Source organism: Natator depressus, chromosome 6, assembly GCF_965152275.1.
Source record: "Natator depressus isolate rNatDep1 chromosome 6, rNatDep2.hap1, whole genome shotgun sequence".
In the NCBI taxonomy this organism is placed as follows: Eukaryota; Metazoa; Chordata; order Testudines; family Cheloniidae; genus Natator; species Natator depressus.
The window spans coordinates 118664641-118683418 of record NC_134239.1 but is presented as its reverse complement, the minus strand read 5'-3'; the positions used below and the strand labels follow the sequence as shown (position 1 = coordinate 118683418).

Below are 18778 nucleotides of genomic sequence, written 5' to 3'. Positions count from 1 at the left end.
GGGGATTCAAACCTGTCTCTCCCACACGTTCTAAGTAACAAGTGCCCTAGCTGCTGGGAATTCTGATGCATGCACGTACACACCACCTGCCTCCCAGCTGTCTTTTGTGCAGGTTAGGCTTGCTCAAGAGCATGCCTACCAGATCAGGTGACACAGGCTTGGGAATGCTTAGTTTGAGAATCCCGCCCAAACTCAAGTGTGAGCTAGGCTATCCAGCAGCTCAGTAATGTCAGGACTTTGGTGGTATTGTGCATTCCCACCAGCAGAAACTTAAGCACCTAAGGGGATTTAAGTGGCAGCTGAACAGTGATTTTGTGAATGTGAGTGGTACCTAAGTGTTGGACATAGGGGCTTTTGTGAATCTAGCTCCTAGTTTCTTTTTCCAAAGAAAAATCAAACCAGACTACTTGTCTGCACCACCTAAAATAATTAATTGATCTCCAATGTCTTAAGAAAAGAAACCTGACTGACAGGACTAGACAATGAAGTTCTCAAGAACATGGGCTAAATGCATCTTTATAAACTAGCACAAATAAAATCTATCCATAGAAAGGTACAACATGAATGATGCCAGGGATAGCTAATGTCTCAAACCTTGCTCAGTCTCAAACGTTACCTGAAAGAATGACCTTTGCGAGTAAGCAGAGAACTCCATCCACATGACAGGTTTCAGAGTAACAGCCGTGTTAGTCTGTATTCGCAAAAAGAAAAGGAGTACTTGTGGCACCTTAGAGACTAACCAATTTATTTGAGCATAAGCTTTCGTGAGCTACAGCTCACTTCATTGGATGCATACTGTGGAAAGTGTAGAAGATCTTATTATATACACACAAAGCATGAAAAAATACCTCCTCTCACCCCACTCTCCTGCTGGTAATAGCTTATCTAAAGTGATCACTCTCCTTACAATGTGTATGATAATCAAGGTGGGCCATTTCCAGCACAAATCCAGGGTTTAACAAGAACGTCGGGGGTGGGGGGTAGGAAAAAACAAGTGGAAATAGGCTACCTTGCATAATGACTAAGCCACTCCCAGTCTCTATTCAAGCCTAAGTTAATTGTATCCAATTTGCAAATGAATTCCAATTCAGCAGCTTCTCGCTGGAGTCTGGATTTGAAGTTTTTTTGTTGTAAAATAGCGACTTTCATGTCTGTAGTCGCGTGACCAGAGAGATTGAAGTGTTCTCCGACTGGTTTATGAATGTTATAATTCTTGACATCTGATTTGTGTCCATTTACTCTTTTACGTAGAGACTGTCCAGTTTGACCAATGTACATGGCAGAGGGGCATTGCTGGCACATGATGGCATATATCACATTGGTGGATGTGCAGGTGAACGAGCCTCTGATAGTGTGGCTGATGTTATTAGGCCCTGTGATGGTGTCCCCTGAATAGATATGTGGGCACAGTTGGCAACGGGCTTTGTTGCAAGGATAGGTTCCTGGGTTAGTGGTTCTGTTGTGTGGTATGTGGTTGTTGGTGAGTATTTGCTTCAGGTTGGGGGGCTGTCTGTAGGCAAGGACTGGCCTGTCTCCCAAGATTTGTGAGAGTGTTGGGTCATCCTTCAAAATAGGTTGTAGATCCTTAATCTCTAGTCTCTATGTAAAAGAATCTTAGTCTCTACATAATCTCTAGTCTCTACGTAAAAGAATAAATGGACACAAATCAGATGTCAAGAATTATAACATTCATAAACCAGTCAGAGAACACTTCAATCTCTCTGGTCACGCAATTACAGACATGAAGGTCACTATCTTACAACAAAAAAACTTCAAATCCAGACTCCAGCGAGAAACTGCTGAATTGGAATTCATTTGCAAATTGGATACTATTAATTTAGGCTTAAATAGAGACTGGGAGTGGCTAAGTCATTATGCAAGGTAGCCTATTTCCCCTTGTTTTTTTCCTACCTCCCCACCCCCCCAGACATTCTGGTTAAACTTGGATTTATGCTGGAAATGGCCCACCTTGATTATCATACACATTGTAAGGAGAGTGGTCAGTTTGGATGAGCTATTACCAGCAGGAGAGTGAGTTTGTGTGTGGGGGGGGGGGGTGAGAAAACCTGGATTTGTGCTGGAAATGGCCCACCTTGATTATCATGCACAATGTAGGGAGAGTGGTCACTTTGGATGAGCTATTACCAGCAGGAGAGTGAGTTTGTGTGTGTATGAGGGTGGGGGGTGAGAAAACCTGGATTTGTGCTGGAAATGGCCCACCTTGATTATCATGCACAATGTAGGGAGAGTGGTCACTTTGGATGAGCTATTACCAGCAGGAGAGTGAGTTTGTGTGTGTATGAGGGTGGGGGGTGAGAAAACCTAGATTTGTGCTGGAAATGGCCCACCTTGATTATCATGCACATTGTAGGGAGAGTGGTCACTTTGGATAAGCTATTACCAGCAGGAGAGTGAGTTTGTGTGTGTGTGTTTTGGGGGGGGGGGTGAGAAAACCTGGATTTGTGCTGGAAATGGCCCACCTTGATTTTCATACACATTGTAAAGAGAGTGGTCACTTTGGATGGGCTATTACCAGCAGGAGAGTGAGTTTGTGGGGGGGGGGGGGCGCGGAGGATGAGAAAACCTGGATTTGTGCTGGAAATGGCCCACCTTGATTATCATACACATTGTAAGGAGAGTGATCACTTTAGATAAGCTATTACCAGCAGGAGAGTGGGGTGGGAGGAGGCATTGTTTCATGGTCTCTGTGTATATAATGTCTTCTGCAGTTTCCACAGTATGCATCCGATGAAGTGAGCTGTAGCTCACGAAAGCTTATGCTCAAATAAATTGGTTAGTCTCTAAGGTGCCACAAGTACTCCTTTTCTTTTTGCGAATTATGTCATTGTAATTAGATTTCAGAGGTAACACCTTAGTGACATAAATGGGGCAGTTCACATCACAAATAGGTATTGATCCACGCTCTGTTTGCAGACAAAGGAAAACAGCATCCCATCCATTTACATTCCCACAATGAAAATTTTCTTAACAACCAGAAAGTTAGAAACTTATTTTTTTAAATGAAAGCGGATATTCTGCTACACAATTCTGCAGCAGGAGTAGATTCTGCAGCAGATTCTGTGGCTCCAGAACAGCAGAGTGAACTTATCCCTGTTGATAGTCTGTAAAATCACAAATTAATTCTTTAAAATATTTTGGACCGTTTCATTTTTTCTTGTGTTAATTGTTTACTAGTTGTAAAAATATTAGGTTAAGGAATATAATCAGTAAATTAGATTCTTTTATTCTGAATAATATACATATATCAAGATCCCTGCCTTTCTTTCAAAAAACAATAATATCCATCTATTCAAAGAATCTTCCCAATTTGTATTGTGCTGTATTGTTCCTGCTTGTGTTGTAAGGTCTTTGGGGCAAGATCCTGTAACTTGGCAGAAACTCACTTATTGTACATTGTCATATATACATATACCACTATATAAATAATGTTAAAAATGGAGGATATAACCAAAACCTGAAAAATAGTTGGTTTCATGACTGTTACCAAAATAGTGACTTCAATAATGGCTGATTTAGTGTAATTGCTAGCAAGAAGACAAATATTTAAAGAACAAAGACCTGACATTTAATTTGCTGAACAGGACTGCAAAAACCTTGAATAAGAAATAATATATTCCAGGTGCTGAGAAGACACAAGAAGATATAATCAACATTCACCACAGCATTAAAGTTGCAAATAAAAAGTGAACAAAAAATGCAATATCCATCCAGGCAACTTAATATTACTGTAATAAATGTTTGATACTATTTATGACTAAAAATGTAATTACAAAATTCTAATTCACTACATGTATTGCAAATTGGACAAAAAGCCACATTAAAAAAGGGCCAAGTTTTTAAACAGCAGAGACTGATGGTGCACACACAAAAAACCCACTGGCACACAGGGATTGCTGTGACTTTCCTCAATTCAAAAACCAAAAACCCTGCTTTTCTTCTGGAGAAAACAAAATAACACTGAAAAAAAAAACAACAAGAAGCTTTTATTAAATGAAACACAAAATGTTTATTATTAAACTCACTATGCAAGCATATTTATTCCTCAGATATAAAAAAAGACACACTGTTCAAACTGAAGAGTTGGAATTCTGAAGTAAAACACAGGAATGCAATATGCAAGACACCAGTCTAACAAGTTAGGCTTATCACTTTCATATTTTCCCTTAAATACTACTACACTGTTACCACATTTATTTGCTTTTCCATCACTTAGCCTATTATAAAGTTTCAACCAAAGCAGTCCAAATATGCTAGAAATACATCTGATTGTTAGTTAGCCAGCAGAATGAGAGTAGAGATTTTTAAAAACTGATGAAATTCTGGATTGATCTGTCTTGTCTTCTATGATTTTACTTCTACAAGTTCTCTGATGCAACACACTGTGATATAGTCTCCTTCTCAAACAAAAAATTGGGATAAATATCTGGATTTTCAAATTTAAATGCTAGAAGAGGAGGAGGAAGATCAGGATTAGATTCCATCAACCTTGTTTCATCTTCTTCTTTCAGTTCTGGGCTCAACCTTTGTATTTGTGATCACCCATGGTGGGTAGGTAATGGAAAAGTTACCTAAGGTTTCTAAATAATTTTTCAGTTTTGTCCTTGTATGATTCCAGTTCTTTCCTGTTAATTAGATCAAGAAAGATTTCCACAGCGATCTGACAATAGGTATCATCTACCTGTAATCTGTCAAAGCTCTCAGAGACCTCCTTTTCTGTAGATTCCATTGTGTAAAATGAATCCGGTGTTGCGTTCAAAGTCTTCTAATACTCAATGCAAATTTCAATATGCTTATGGTCCGTGCTTAATTTGTTTCCAGGGCTTGCCAGGGCTGAGCCCCAGCACCTCTAGGCTTTGCAGTTTATAGCCCCGGCTCCTCTGGGCTTGCCAAGTCAGTTATGAAAGAAAAAAAAATTGCTTGAGCCCTGGCACCTCTTTCATTACAAATTAAGCACTGCTTATGGTATTTGGATACAAATGTAGAGACTATCTTCTTGAAAGTTCCTCTGAATGTTATTTACAAGCTAGTATATTAATCCTCCTTTTTACGTCAACCAACCATGAGCATGATCTTGAGGAACTTTCACTCTGTATAGCAGGACAGTGGAGGCCAGAGTGTTCCTACTTTCTCAATTATCTTTAAATAGTGTGCTGACCACATTTCAGAAGTTTAGAGGGATTCTAACTGAGCAGATCTCTTATTTCTTTCATTTCATTTTTATTGTCTGAATAAATGGAAAAGGCTTCTTTATTATACTTTTCAATGCATTCTTGAATGCCTTCTTCATCATTTTAAAACACAATATTCTGAAGTTTTCTGAATACATTTTCCTTATATGGATGCTATAGCCACTAACAGGTCACTTCTCATTTTCAACCAATCATCCTGTGTTAATGTCAAAGTTTATTCTTTTTTTTTAGGGCCTGAGCCAAAGACCACTGAAGATCAATGGATTTTAAATCAGGTCCTTAGTTCCTCCTTTACTTTTGTCTCTATTTCTGTGTCCAGTAGTGGAGCTGAGAATTTAAAACCTGTCTGGAGGAATACATTCAAAGCAAAATGTTTCAATAGTTCATTAAAATTGTTCATTGTGTACTATGTTAGAGGTGAATTGTTAATATAAAAGAAGGCTACAACTTTCCTGTCAAGTTCAAGTCTTTTCCTTTCCCTTTTTTTCATGGCATAATCGCGGCTCAGTATCCAATGACAGTTAACTCCACCAAGTAGTCACTTCCCTTTCTCCAGTCACCAATGACTCCACTCCTTCCCCTTCCTCTCTAGGCTTTTAGATAGTTCTAGCACTAATTTATTCTTTCCTAATAGGCATAACAAGAACTTTCACATTCTCATCACTTCTCCTTTTACTTACACTTTTCATTCAAAGGCTGAAGTTAAAGCCTAATTTTTCTAGTATCAAAAGTCTTTCAAATATATGTTGTATACTTTTTTATTCCAACATTTTTATTTAAGTATAAAATATTAACAAAAGAAACAAGATTTTTTTTTATAAAACATCAATTAGGTTACATAGGAGCTAAACCAGGACATTGTACCAGGGAGAATCATAGAATCATAGAATATCAGGGTTGGAAGGGACCTCAGGAGGTCATCTAGTCCAACCCCCTGCTCAAAGCAGGACCAATCCCCAACTAAATCATCCCAACCAGGGCTTTGTCAAGCCTGACCTTAAAAACCTCTAAGGAAGGAGATTCCACCACCTCCCTAGGTAACCCATTCCAGCGCTTCACCACCCTCCTAGTGAAAAAGTTTTTCCTAATATCCAACCTAAACCTCCCCCTTTGCAACTAGAGACCATTACTCACACACACACTTTTAGACTACTGTTTGGTAAAGCTTCTTGCCGCATTAGACTCAGTGACCCTTACACTCCCTTCTAACCCTGTGGTTCTATGATTACAACCATCTGTAATTAAAAACTTCAGCTTATATCATACTTACACATTGCAATTGTCCTTACTAGTCTTGTTATGCTTGTGCAAATAAACAATTGCATCATTACTGTTGTTTATATTTTCATGTAATCTACAGATTTCATTCTTTCTTTCCACAATACTTGCAGTATATACTGAAATAAAGAATACGTTTATTTTATTTACCATATATCACTCACAATAGACAAAAAATAATAGACTGGATTTACATAATACTAGGATCTGGCCTTGTGCAGTATCTGGAGTTCTTTGAGATTTGTGTCTCTATGGATGCTCCACTTCAAACGTGCATGTGCCCCTGCACCTTTCATCAAAGATTTTCAGTAGCACAGCAGTCCTTTTGGTCCACACATGCAACCTACACATCCTTGTGCCCCCTACCAAGGATACATAGGATTGCACAGGTGGACTGCCTTCAGTTGCTTCTCTACCGCAAAGTCCCTGAAAGAAAACTCTGAAGCAGAGAGGAAGGAGGACAGATAGTGGAGCACACACAGGGACACACATCTCCTATGAAAGACACAGGGGCATATATGCATGCCTGAAATGGAGCACCCATAGGGACACTACTCGAAGAAGAAACAGTATGTTGTACTAACTGAAATTACCAACAATTACAACGAAGTATTTGAGGTTAGGCTGATCTAGCAGAAAATTATATTTCATTCACACTGGTCCTCACATAGATTAAAGTGCATGGGCCACAGACTGCTCCTGGAGATGTGAGTCTCCCAGAGTTACATTGGCTTACGTGTTTTGGGAATGTCTCAGGATACAATCCTTTTGGCTAAAAGTAGACAGAAGAATTAATATGATAATAGATATCTCCTTAAAAATTATGTCCCAAAACTGTATTTTGGAATATATTCCATCATCTTGGAAACTCTCCAAGTTGGTTCTCTAGAGCGGTGCATTTAGTCAAATGACTCATGTTGCTTAGATGGAAGAGCAGACTGCCTTCAAAGACAGAAGCTTGGCACCGAGACCTGGCTGACCTAGCAGCTAAAGATCGGGTAAAATCTTGAAGAAGAGGGACATCAGACAAATCTGAAAAGATTTGGTCTAACCTTTTAGAAACCTTTGATTAATTCCTAGTGGGTGGAAACTGAAATGTTGCTCTTCTTCTCCCCTTCCTTACCTTTCCCTCGTTTCCCATTTTTTTTACTTTTTCTGTTCTTCCCTTATTTGTGGGGGGAGGGTTGTCAATAAAATATAAACTGAGGTTTTGCCAGCTGCAGTATTTCTGCATGTTATGTACACAAGATTTAATTATAAAATCAGCTCTTATATTAGGAATCATCTTAGCACAATCAGGCTCCAATCCTGACTGTGGTATCCAGGTACTACTGTAATATGAATAAGGAATTCCCATTATTCTGTGGTTACATAAATTGGCAGAGAATTTAAATGGATTACATCAACTTAAAATCTAGTCAGTTTTTAAAATTAAGCAAAAAGTAGTTTCACATATTACAGCTTCCTTTGAATCCTCATGTCAGTATTTGTGGGTTTCCATTCACATTTCTCTCCCCTGCTGCTGGGTGAATGACCCACACAAACAGGGGAATGTGACTCTGTTTGTACAGGGGTAACGGTGACATTGACTATAAAGAATAACAAATGAACAAAGCAAAACAAACAAAAAATAGATAAAAATATTAGCAAAATATTTTACTCTAATCTGTTAGTTATAGTCGTCTTAAGTGTTTCTTGTAACAGCAAGTAAACATTCAGAAAAAGTGTGATATTTAAGTTGAGGTGCAGATTTAAGTTGCTGTCACATAATTCATAGTATAGCAAAACCTATCTCAAGGGACTGACAAAAACAAGTTGCTTAATGGAGGTGGTCTCCCAATAAAGGTGGAGGAAAATTGTACTCTTTAGTTGATATAACTGACGTAGCTCCACTGAGAGCAAAGGAGCTTTATTAATTTACCCCAGTTGAGGAACTGCCCCATATGCATTAGGGGTTCTTTAAAGAAGTCTTCTAAGACATGAGGAAGGTCTATAAGAGAGGTTTCATGTAGTTATAATATTTCCAGTGTTTTACTTTTGTCTGTTCTATCATTTTTAATCTGTATTGTTCTGACATTCTGCAAAATACAGTAAGCTTGTTGGCACAATTTACTGATAAAGATAGCTGTGGAGAAATAACCTGATGTATTTGTAGATAGGTTGGATAAATGATTATATATTGCAGTGAATAGGCTATTTCCTGCAGCTGAGGCTGGGGTTTGCAAGGAGTCTAAAAATTCTGAACCCCCCCCCCCCAAAAAGGGTAGAAAATAAATGGAGAGAGCCATTATGAATTAACGTGCCACAGGATATCATATCAAGAATCTCTCTCTCTCTCTCACACACACACACACACACACACACTTCAAGTATCTACCCTCACTGATTCAAAACAGAGACTTGAATCTGAGTCTCCCATATCCCACGTGAGCACACTAACCAGGCTATTGGCTGTTCTGGGGTAGGTATCTCTTTCTGGTTTTGACCAGAAATTCCATTTTGGAGAAACATTCCTGACAAAAATTATGTCTAAACTGATACATTTCAAAAGTTTTGATTTCAACAAAACAGCATTTTCCAACCAATCAAAAAAAAAATTCTTCACCAGCTCTAGAAAGAGGCTGGAGAAAACAAGAGAGGCAGGTAGGGGAGATGTTAGAAGCTGAGCAGGGGAAGCTGAGCGGAAGAAATGCCAGCCAGATTTGAGGAGCTACAGCTGTGTGCCAGCCAACTGGGCAGGGGCAGGTGTTTGAGCAGCATGCCCCTGGATGTACAGAAGAAACTGAGCACCACGAGATAATAGTGAAAGGAGAAAGTAAAGGCTGCTGGAGGAATAAGAGTAGCTGCAGGCAGCTTTCATTATTCATTCATCCACCCTTTGAGCTCAAAACAGCTCTGATGTACTAGGACTAATGGGTTAAATGCAATATGTTCAAATGTCTGAAAAAAGTCTTATAATGTAAGACTACTCACAATTTATCTGGTGCTTCACATGTTCCTTAGCATAAGAAGTTTTCTCAAGCTGGAAAACTGAAATAAAAATATTCATTTTTTGTTTACTATCATTTTCTAAACAGAAATTGAATGATTAAACAATTAACATTTCACAACACAACTTATTCTTTTTTAATATTATATCTTAGCAAGAGTTACCTATAATCATTATCTCCCCCTACAAGTGGCCCAGTTATTAAGTATCTGAGGGGTAGCCGTGTTAGTCTGGATCTGTAAAAGCGGTAAGGAGTCCTGTAGCACCTTATAGATTAACAGACATATTGGCGCATAAGCTTTTGTGGGTGAATACCCACTTCTTCAGATGCATGTCTGAAGAAGTGGGTATTCACCCACGAAAGCTTATGCTCCAATACATCTGTTAGTCTATAAGGTGCCACAGGACTCTTTGCCCCAGTTATTAACTAACTCCTAGCACCAACCTCCAACAAAACCCCATACATAACAGAATAAAATAAAGACAAAAATAAAAACTGATTACTTAAATGAAGAATGACTGCTTAAAGTTGAAATCTTCATTATAAATCAGTCCTCACATAAAATATTACTCAATTCCAGAACTCTCAATATAATATATAGTGACCTACCAAGCTCTAGCAGAAGTTTGTCTAAGTTGCTTAAGAGAGTGTCATTCATTGTGTGGACTATAGCAAAAGAAAAAAACAATACAAGGACTTACAGAAAGAAATTCAAAAGCTCATATTAATAGAATAAACAAGACAAAATTATAAGAAAATAACAGATATTTAAGATAAAAAGAAAATAAATATTTTAAAAACTATAAACTGTCTAAACTGTTTTGATAGAACTCTCACATGTACTTCATTCAAATGGTAATGGACTCCATTATGACTCTGAGCTACGTTGAGGAGAGAAGGAGGTACATCACCTGAGCAAAGCTGTCTGGAGGAATTATACCTCTAAAACACATATCTACCTTCAGAGGCCTAGGACAGTGCACGGAATGGTGCCCCTTGTTATACCTGTACAAAAGGTGCAGCCACTGTTCCCCCCAGTTTAGCCATTCTGTCAAAGGTCATCCCAACAGGGAAGAGGCTACTCCCTGCTCTGTTCACACCTCTTGGAGAAGCTGCAGCATAGTTAAGGCCCCAGTTAGCACGATAAGCAGTAATAAAAACACCATATATTGTACTTGCAATGTATACTTAGGAAATGGCATAATGGATCAGACCAACAGTATGTTTATATAGCATCTAGCCTGACTGGGGTCTCTAGGCACCACCATAATACTCATAATAAATACGAATAGTGTAGCCCTATATACTATCTAACTACTAGCACAGTACAATATTAGATGCTTCAGATAAAGGTGAAAAATACTCATAGTGGATAGCATGGCTATGGGACAAGTTTCTTCTTAATCTCTAGCAGTTAGTGGTTGGATTATGACCTGAAGCACGAGAAATAACATCCCTTACACATATTTATCCTAGCTAGAGTAACTATGGATAGTCCTCATAGTATTCATATGATGCTCTATTCTTTAAAATCCTACTACAATATTAGCCTCAGTAATATCTTGCGGTACTGAGTTCCACAGATTCTTCTGTGTTGTGAAAAGTATTTATTTTTATTGGTTTTAACTATGCTGCCTTTAAATTTCATTGGAACATCCCTTGTATATTATAGGAGATGGTAGCATCACCTACTCTATGCTGCTAATTATTGATTCTTTTATATCTTCTCTTGTACATCTCTCTAAATGTAGTAGTTCTAATCTTTTTTCAATTTATTTTCATATGTCTAATAATTTTTGTTGCCATTCTCCAACCCTTTTCTATTTCTTTCATATACTTTCTGAGATAAGACTGAACATAATATTCAAGGTAAGGGCCATGTCATCTGTTTATGTAACTGCATTATACTTTCAGTATTATTCTCTGTCTCCTTCTTAATACAACCCTAGAATCTTGTGGGGATTTTTTTATCACCACTTTGCCTTAAACAAATGTTTTCACTGAGCTGTCCATAGTGACATATAGGTCCTTTTGCTGACGGATTACAATTAATTACAGTTAATGATAGTCCTCATAGTATTCATATGACTACTCATAATTACAGTTAATGTGGCAGAGCAACCATTACTATAGGATACCTTGATTTATGAACTTCCCAACTTTTAACGTTTATATTTTCAAACGAGTATTTCATTAACAAATATTTTCTTTGCATTCATGTGCAATGTCTTTATTAATATCTGCCAGCACAACATATCCCTAAAATCCTCACAAAATCAGAATGATCACTTGATTGACATGCTCTATTTCTGCTGAAATGTGCCAAATAGAAGGATTTTGATGAAGAAGTTTCCCTGGACTGAAAACCGAATCTACTGTCTGCAAAGCATTAGAAAGAAAATCTTGCAGGCCACCCTGTTGGTTGTGCATAAGCACTAAAATACTAACCATCTTATGCTAAATTCTCAAAGCAGGATAGAAAAGGTGCACCCCCAAAAATGTGTGCCTGGATGCCAGTTGCAGGCCCAAAATTTTACATTTTTTTGCAGGTGCAACTGCTAAGGCTGTATATACTTTTGAGGAGCACTTATTAGGCCCTGTGTTGAAAAATTAGCAGGACGTGGTCCACTAAAGAACTTTAACAGGCTCTGAAAGAATTTCAGGAACAAGACAGAAGAGACGATGGAACAAAAAGCTGCTCACAAGCAGCAGGCACCACCTGTGGTTTACCTTTAGGCAGAAGCAACATAAATGTTTGGCACCTAGGGGAGACTCCTCAACACACACATTACCCCCAGTCTTCCCGTCAGCAAGACGAGGGAGGAAGACACTGTATAGATACAATCTTCCACCTCCGGCAACTTGAAGCCTCACTTTTATGTGGTGACACCACAATACTGTTCATCGGAGGCCCATGAATTGAGTCCAGCACTGGGGAGACAATGGGGGTTCTGGGCCTTAATGAAGAGTGATAATAAAAGGGAGTAATGGCCTTAAAAAATAAACCTATAGGGAGCCCCCTCACCCAAGGTGTATTGACAAGAGACCCAGGAATGGTGATACTATGGTGGATGCTATAGAAAACCACAACTTCCATGAGAATAAAAATAAAATACAGTAAAAAACCCACCCTCCTGCATACTAACAAGACAGAGAAGCAGGTTAAATACCCAGGCCTGCCCCAGCCCTTCTGCCCCCCAGGGCACTATGGGAAGTGAGCTGGGATCATGGGGGTAAATACACCCACCCTTCTCCCCTCGGGGCGTGAGGAAGAGATGGTGGGTCACAGGGGTAAATACCCAGGCCTGCCCAAGCCCCTCCCCCCTCAGGGCACTGTGGGGAGTGAGCTGGGATCACGGGGGTAAATACCCCAGTCCCCCCCCGCCCCGAGGCACTGTGGGGAGTGAGCTGGGATCACGGGGGTAAATACCTCAGCCCCCCCCCTCGGGGCAGTGTGGGGAGTGAGCGGGGATCACGGGGGTAAATACCCCAGCCCCCCCCCTCGGGGCACGGTGAGGAAGAGCTGGGGGGGGGGGGTCACAGGCGTAAATACCCAGGCCTGCCCCATCCCAGGCACTACGCTGAGGGCGGGATCCGGCAGGCGAACACCCGCCCCAGGGCACCGTGGAGAGAGGGGGCTGAGAGCGGTAGTACCAGGCACCCCCAGGGCAGCTCCCGCCAAGCCGCGGCACCGCCTCAGCGCTGCCTCCAAAGCCCGGCCCGCCCCTGCGGAGCGCGGGAAGGAGGCGGGACGGCGGCTGCCCGTTGACGGGTGAAGGGGGGCAGCCGGGCAGGGGCTCTGGACAGAGGACGAGACAAACTGGGGGGCAAGGATCCAGACCCGGGAGTCCTGAGGTTTGGGCTGGATTCCCCTCCCCCATTTTCATCCAAATCTCCCCTCCGCCGACCCGACCCTTCAGCTCTGCCTGCAGGCGAGCCCCGCCCGAGCCTGGAGCTCTCTCTGGCCCCCGCCCTTTGCTAGCCCTAGGGGCGGCCAAGGCGAGCAGGATCGGACCTACTGACGCCGGTGGCGCTTGCCCGCGGCTTGTCTGCTCCCTTCTTCCCCGGGTGCCCTCCGCCGTCGAGGCCGTGGCAAGAACTGCGGGGCTGCCGGCGACATTTGGTGGGGGGAGTCTTTACATCGGGGCGCCTACCGGCACGCCAGAACCTGAGACCCCCCCCCTCCCCCCCGACTTTTGGGTTGTCGCGAAAAGACGTTTCTAAGCCTCATGGTTGCACAGGAAAGCCTTGAAAGTGAGGCCTAAAGGTACCTCGGACGGTCTTTTTTTAAAAGAGTACATAAAAAAGAACTCCAAATGCATTATTTTTATTTAAAAACCGCATTATATTTAAGCCAATCTCATTAGTGTGGGGGATCTGACTCCTGGTTTTGAATGCTCGGGGTTGGGATTACTGGGATTGTATCCATTATTAATGCAGCATGCTGCCACGCTAGGTATTCAGGTACAGAATCCAAGTTCATGTCCTTTGGTTACTGACTGGCACAACTGCAGGATCCTTGGTTGGGAGTACTGCCCCCAGGAAGTCAAAACACCCCATGTAACCCTTCACTGCAGCTTTAACAGGCTCTGGAAGAAGCTGCTTCCAATCCTCCTTGCCAGAGGCAAGGTTGCAATAACACAGGGTTGTGCTTTGAGTTGTGAATTCTGAAAGAGCTCCACCTGACTGAAAACAAAAGGCAGGATATTTTTCATATGAGCAGGTCAAAAAAGTACAGATACACACAGAAGGCTGCACTAACAGAAGGCCTGAACTTGCATTACTTAAGCAGACCAGCTCCCACTGAAGTCACAGTATGCCCATTGTAACAGAAGTTAAGAAAATGCAGGATTAGTCCTCCTACAACATAGCCCGTTGTTTCCAGCCTGTGGAAACCCTGAAAGATCAGCTTCTATGAGTTCCCAAAACAGAAATTCTGTTTTCTTACAGCGAATGTTAACTAACAAGGAAAAGATAAAAAAAATTGGGGGGGGGAATATATTTTGCCTTGAGTACCCTATGCTTATTGCAAGTACTTCAAGAAAAGCAATGAAGATGCTCCATCTACTGGAGAGGTTGTGCAATATATCTCAAAACAAAAACTGAAAAAGTAAACAAAAAAAATTTCCATATGGTACACCTTAATATTTGCTGTTGTCAAGTTATTCCAGGTGTTTTATGCAACTTATATAAGATTCATGACCAAGGCAAAAATAAAAAGTCATTTTTAAAGGAAAATATTTTTTTTCTGAAAAAGTAATATCTAATAAAAAGGTTTGACTGATATTAAAGATTTAGAAAGTACTGGTGCACTATACAAAAGACATAATGATAAATTGTAAAATTAAGGTATTAAACTAATTTACAATGACAAATCTTTTCTTGAAATCCAATCTGTTTTCTAAAATGTTACATACACACACACACACGACTGTACAATCCTGTAGCCCTTGCTCCTGGAGTAATTCCAATGGGACTACACATGTGATAAAGGTTGCAGGATTGGGCTCCTTTTCTGATCCAACACATGTAAAAGCTATTACCTAATATGATAAACTGGCTTTTGGTTGTGGGTGGTACTTTTGGCCTTTTACTGCAAAGGGCCTAATTCTCTTGTCACTTCCATCAGTGTAAATCTGGAGTAACTCTAGAGAAGTGAATGGAGTATACATGACAGGAGATTCAAGCCCTGTATATTTTCCATAGATAAAGTGAATAGCCACGTATCTTCAGGCCCTATAATTTGTATATGAGCATGATTTGGTGGCAAAAAGTTGATACAATTGAGCCTATGCTACCTGCTCCTAGCTCCCTTGCCCCCAGCCTGCTGCCCAGCATAGGAAGCATGGCTGGAGTGCCTTGGGTCCCTAAATTAGAGCAAGCCTTATTCTGCTCTAATTACACCAGGGTCCTAAATGCCCCCCCGGCAGCCTCAGGAGAGAAGCAGAAAGGTTCCATTGGGCCACCTTCATAGAATATCAGGGTTGGAAGGGACCTCAGGAGATCATCTAGTCCAACCCTCTGCTCAAAACAGGACCAATCCCCAATTTTTGCCCCAGATCCCTAAATGGCCGTCTCAAGGGTTGAGCTCACAACCCTAGGTTTAGCAGGCCAGTGCTCAAACCACTGAGCTATCCCTCCACCCCTAACCATAGTCCTACACAATAGTGCATCATGGCAAGACCCAGGGATCTGGCCCAAAAAGTTTAAAAGATTTTTTTAAAAATACATTAAAGTATCATAGCTTACATCATGGGCTAGTGCCTTAACAGTAATTTTACATTAAATCAAAGCTGTTTGGGGTATTATGAGTATTGACAACCATAAGATGCAATCTAGCAGCCCTTATTCACATGAGTAGTCCATATTCATGCAAACAGTCCCATTGAAGTCAATGACATGTGAGCAAAAGCTGCATTTATCAGTCCTCAAAATCCTTTACACCTATAGTAGAAGCAGTATACATAAAGAGGAGAGTCCGCATCATGTGATCATTGTGGATCACAGTAGTTCATGGACTGCAGTTTGTGAATTACTCACCAAGGTAATATGGTGATTGGTGCTCAAAAAATATAGCAGAGAGAGTACAGGAGTATAGAAGAAATGGATGGAATGAGGGTGAAGGAAGGTAGGAGCATATAGAGAGTGAGCAGAGATGGGTTGAAAACAAGACTGACAGTAAGGGAAATAAATGAGAAATAGCGGGGAAATGCTTGAACATAAATAGAAGAAATAAAACAGATAGGAGGAGAGAAGACACAGCAGGAAAAGAAGAAAGGACACTAAAAACTGAAAAAAGGCAGATGTTAAGATAGAAGAAAAAGGCAGAGAATTAATTCTGCCATAAACAGCACCTCTTGTCAATTACAAACAGGAGATGCTGACTCAAATAAAACTAAACCAAGCATCAGGAAACGCAGGTGCAAAGTGGAAGGGCTGACTTACCTGGCCTACAGTCAAAAATGAAGGGAAAAAAGAGGGACAAAATAGAAGACAGTAATTTCTTCTAGAAATAAAATATTTATAGATGTATCTATTCAAAAACTTTCTAAGAGAGTTACCATCCAACACCCCTTATATCTGGAATTCAGAACTTACAGTAAACATAGTCTCTTACCTAAGAGTCTCTCACTCTTTCGGTCCATCCATTTAATCCGGAGTCACCTACAAGAATCACTGCTGCCTATAGCATCATGCCAGGACTTTGTCTCCATACTCACGAGGGCTTAAGTAGCCCGTAACACCTGTCCATCTTTGAGCTCTTTACTCCGTAGGTGATCTTAGAGCATCAGTAATTCCAATTTTACATCACTGCTCTAAAATGCTTTAGAATTTGAAATCCACTAAAAATTGCTTCAGATTTGTTCAGTGTTGGTTCAAATGTCAACAGGAATCTTATAAACTTCTAGAAATAGGAGTTTGTAATACAAATAATGTAGTGCACATTCAATTATAGCAATGTTAGTTTGCACATCTCTGTGATTTTTATATGTAAACAACAGTGGTCACCGGAAAGGGCATTTCTCTGAAGTTAATGGTCCAGGGCCTGAAGTCATTGGACTACCATTGACTTCAATAAACTTTGGATCAGATTCCAAAGACCTCCACTGAAGTCAGAATTTTGCTTAAGTAAGGACTTTCTGGATCAACTCCCTACTGGAAGTTTTGATGGCCCAAGAGTTCCTTTAACCTAGGATTCACTAATTGCTTGGAAATGCCTGACCCAGGTGTCATTACTGCAAGCCTAATAGACATTTTTCTAAAACTGTAATATCTTAAGCTTTATGTGCACCTGATATTTTTTAAATGCCATTCTTTACTTAGCAATAAATAACTAACAATTATCAGTGGGAAAGCAAGAGTTAATTCTTTTTCATAATATCTTCACTAATCAATGAGGAGTAGGTTTACTTCCTCTGAAGAGAGATGTGGGCAGTTCAGTGCTTTGAAAAGGTCCTCAGGACCTGATCCCATCCCACATATCTGGCAAATGACCAGAAGAAGTTCTGCCTCTGATACCAGACAGTTAGACTGTTCTAACACACCCACTCTTTAAATTTTCTTTTCTTCATTACTCATGCCCTTTCCCTCTCATTTTGGAGTACATACATATATTTGTCTCCTCAGCAAGCTGTCCTCTGGAAAGCTGCCTTCAGATCTTCATTTCCCTTCCACTCAAGATGGTGGAGATGATCAGGAAACACAAAACCAAATCCAGTGCAATCCCAGTGTAATAGGAAATTTGTTTCTGAGGAAGTCTATAGGTCATTGGTACTCTCAAAAAGTCTAAAAAGATAAAAAAATAGCTGAAAAAGACCAAGAAAATTTAATCTAAATCCTATAAGAAAGCAAGGAAGCATCATCTTTCTTCTGTTCTTAGTCCTCTCCTATTTCTCCTCCTGAAGAGGAAGAATTATTAGCCTCCCAAGCTAAACAATCATACCATGACAAATAGAAACTTTATTCCCCCCCAGAGTGTGTAGAAATTATATGCAGACAAGTGATTAACACCATAGGCATCCAGCTAATGAAACAAGAGGTAAGTAAAAATGTCCCAGACAAATACCTTCCTTCTAAATCCAAATCAGAATCCTGCATGCCTCTGTTCTCCTCTTTTGAGGACATAATTAAATCAGAATGAGAATGCCCAGATAATGGAAAGAAGCTAAGCTACCAGGCATTACACTTCTACAAACTTAAGGCACCCCTTAGCTCCACACCTTTTATCCCAAAAATAGACACAGCAGTCACATTGTCTGAGGAAATGGTGTTTCCTTCAGAAGGGGATTTCCATTATTACATATCCTCCTTTATAATAAAGCAATAACAAAGAGAATAATCCCAGAAATCTGTATTGGTAGATGTCCTATTTCATCAATAGTCAAAATCCCATGTGTGCATTCCTTCCTATACCTTTAGTTCCCCAAATTGCAAACAACAACAAACAGAAAGAGCAGCAATCATATTAATCACTCCAGCCTGGCCAAGAAGACCTTGGTACTCAGACTTAATAAGATGCCCCAGTTGGCACATTCTTCTACCTCACAGATCAACCCTCCTATCCCAGAGCTCCATTCTGCACCATCCTCCCTCGATCTAACTGTATTGAAACAGAAATGGGGATTCTATGTGAAACAGGATATACACATGATCTCATGTATGTAATCCTACTGACTTCCAAAAGAGTATCTGGAAATCAAAAACATTCTAATACTGGGGAAAAAATGCTATTCTTCCTGACTTCACAGTCCCAAATACTTAGAATGCAGAAAGCAATTAAACTAGGTAAAACCACATAGA

The 18778-nt window shown here is 40.3% G+C and overlaps 1 protein-coding gene across 1 annotated transcript in view; it reads right to left on the bottom strand.

Annotated features, from left to right (window-relative positions):
- C6H14orf39 (chromosome 6 C14orf39 homolog) overlaps positions 1 to 10136 on the bottom strand; it is a 48907-nt gene extending 38771 nt beyond the window's left edge. The window contains exons 1-3 of the mRNA XM_074957198.1: positions 10088 to 10136; positions 9462 to 9518; positions 6481 to 6607 (exon numbers count right to left, since the gene is read on the bottom strand). Of these exons, the coding sequence (XP_074813299.1) occupies positions 6481 to 6607; positions 9462 to 9518; positions 10088 to 10136 (233 nt within the window). The remainder of the gene's footprint in view (positions 1 to 6480; positions 6608 to 9461; positions 9519 to 10087) is intronic.
- Positions 10137 to 18778: the final 8642 nt, after the last annotated feature.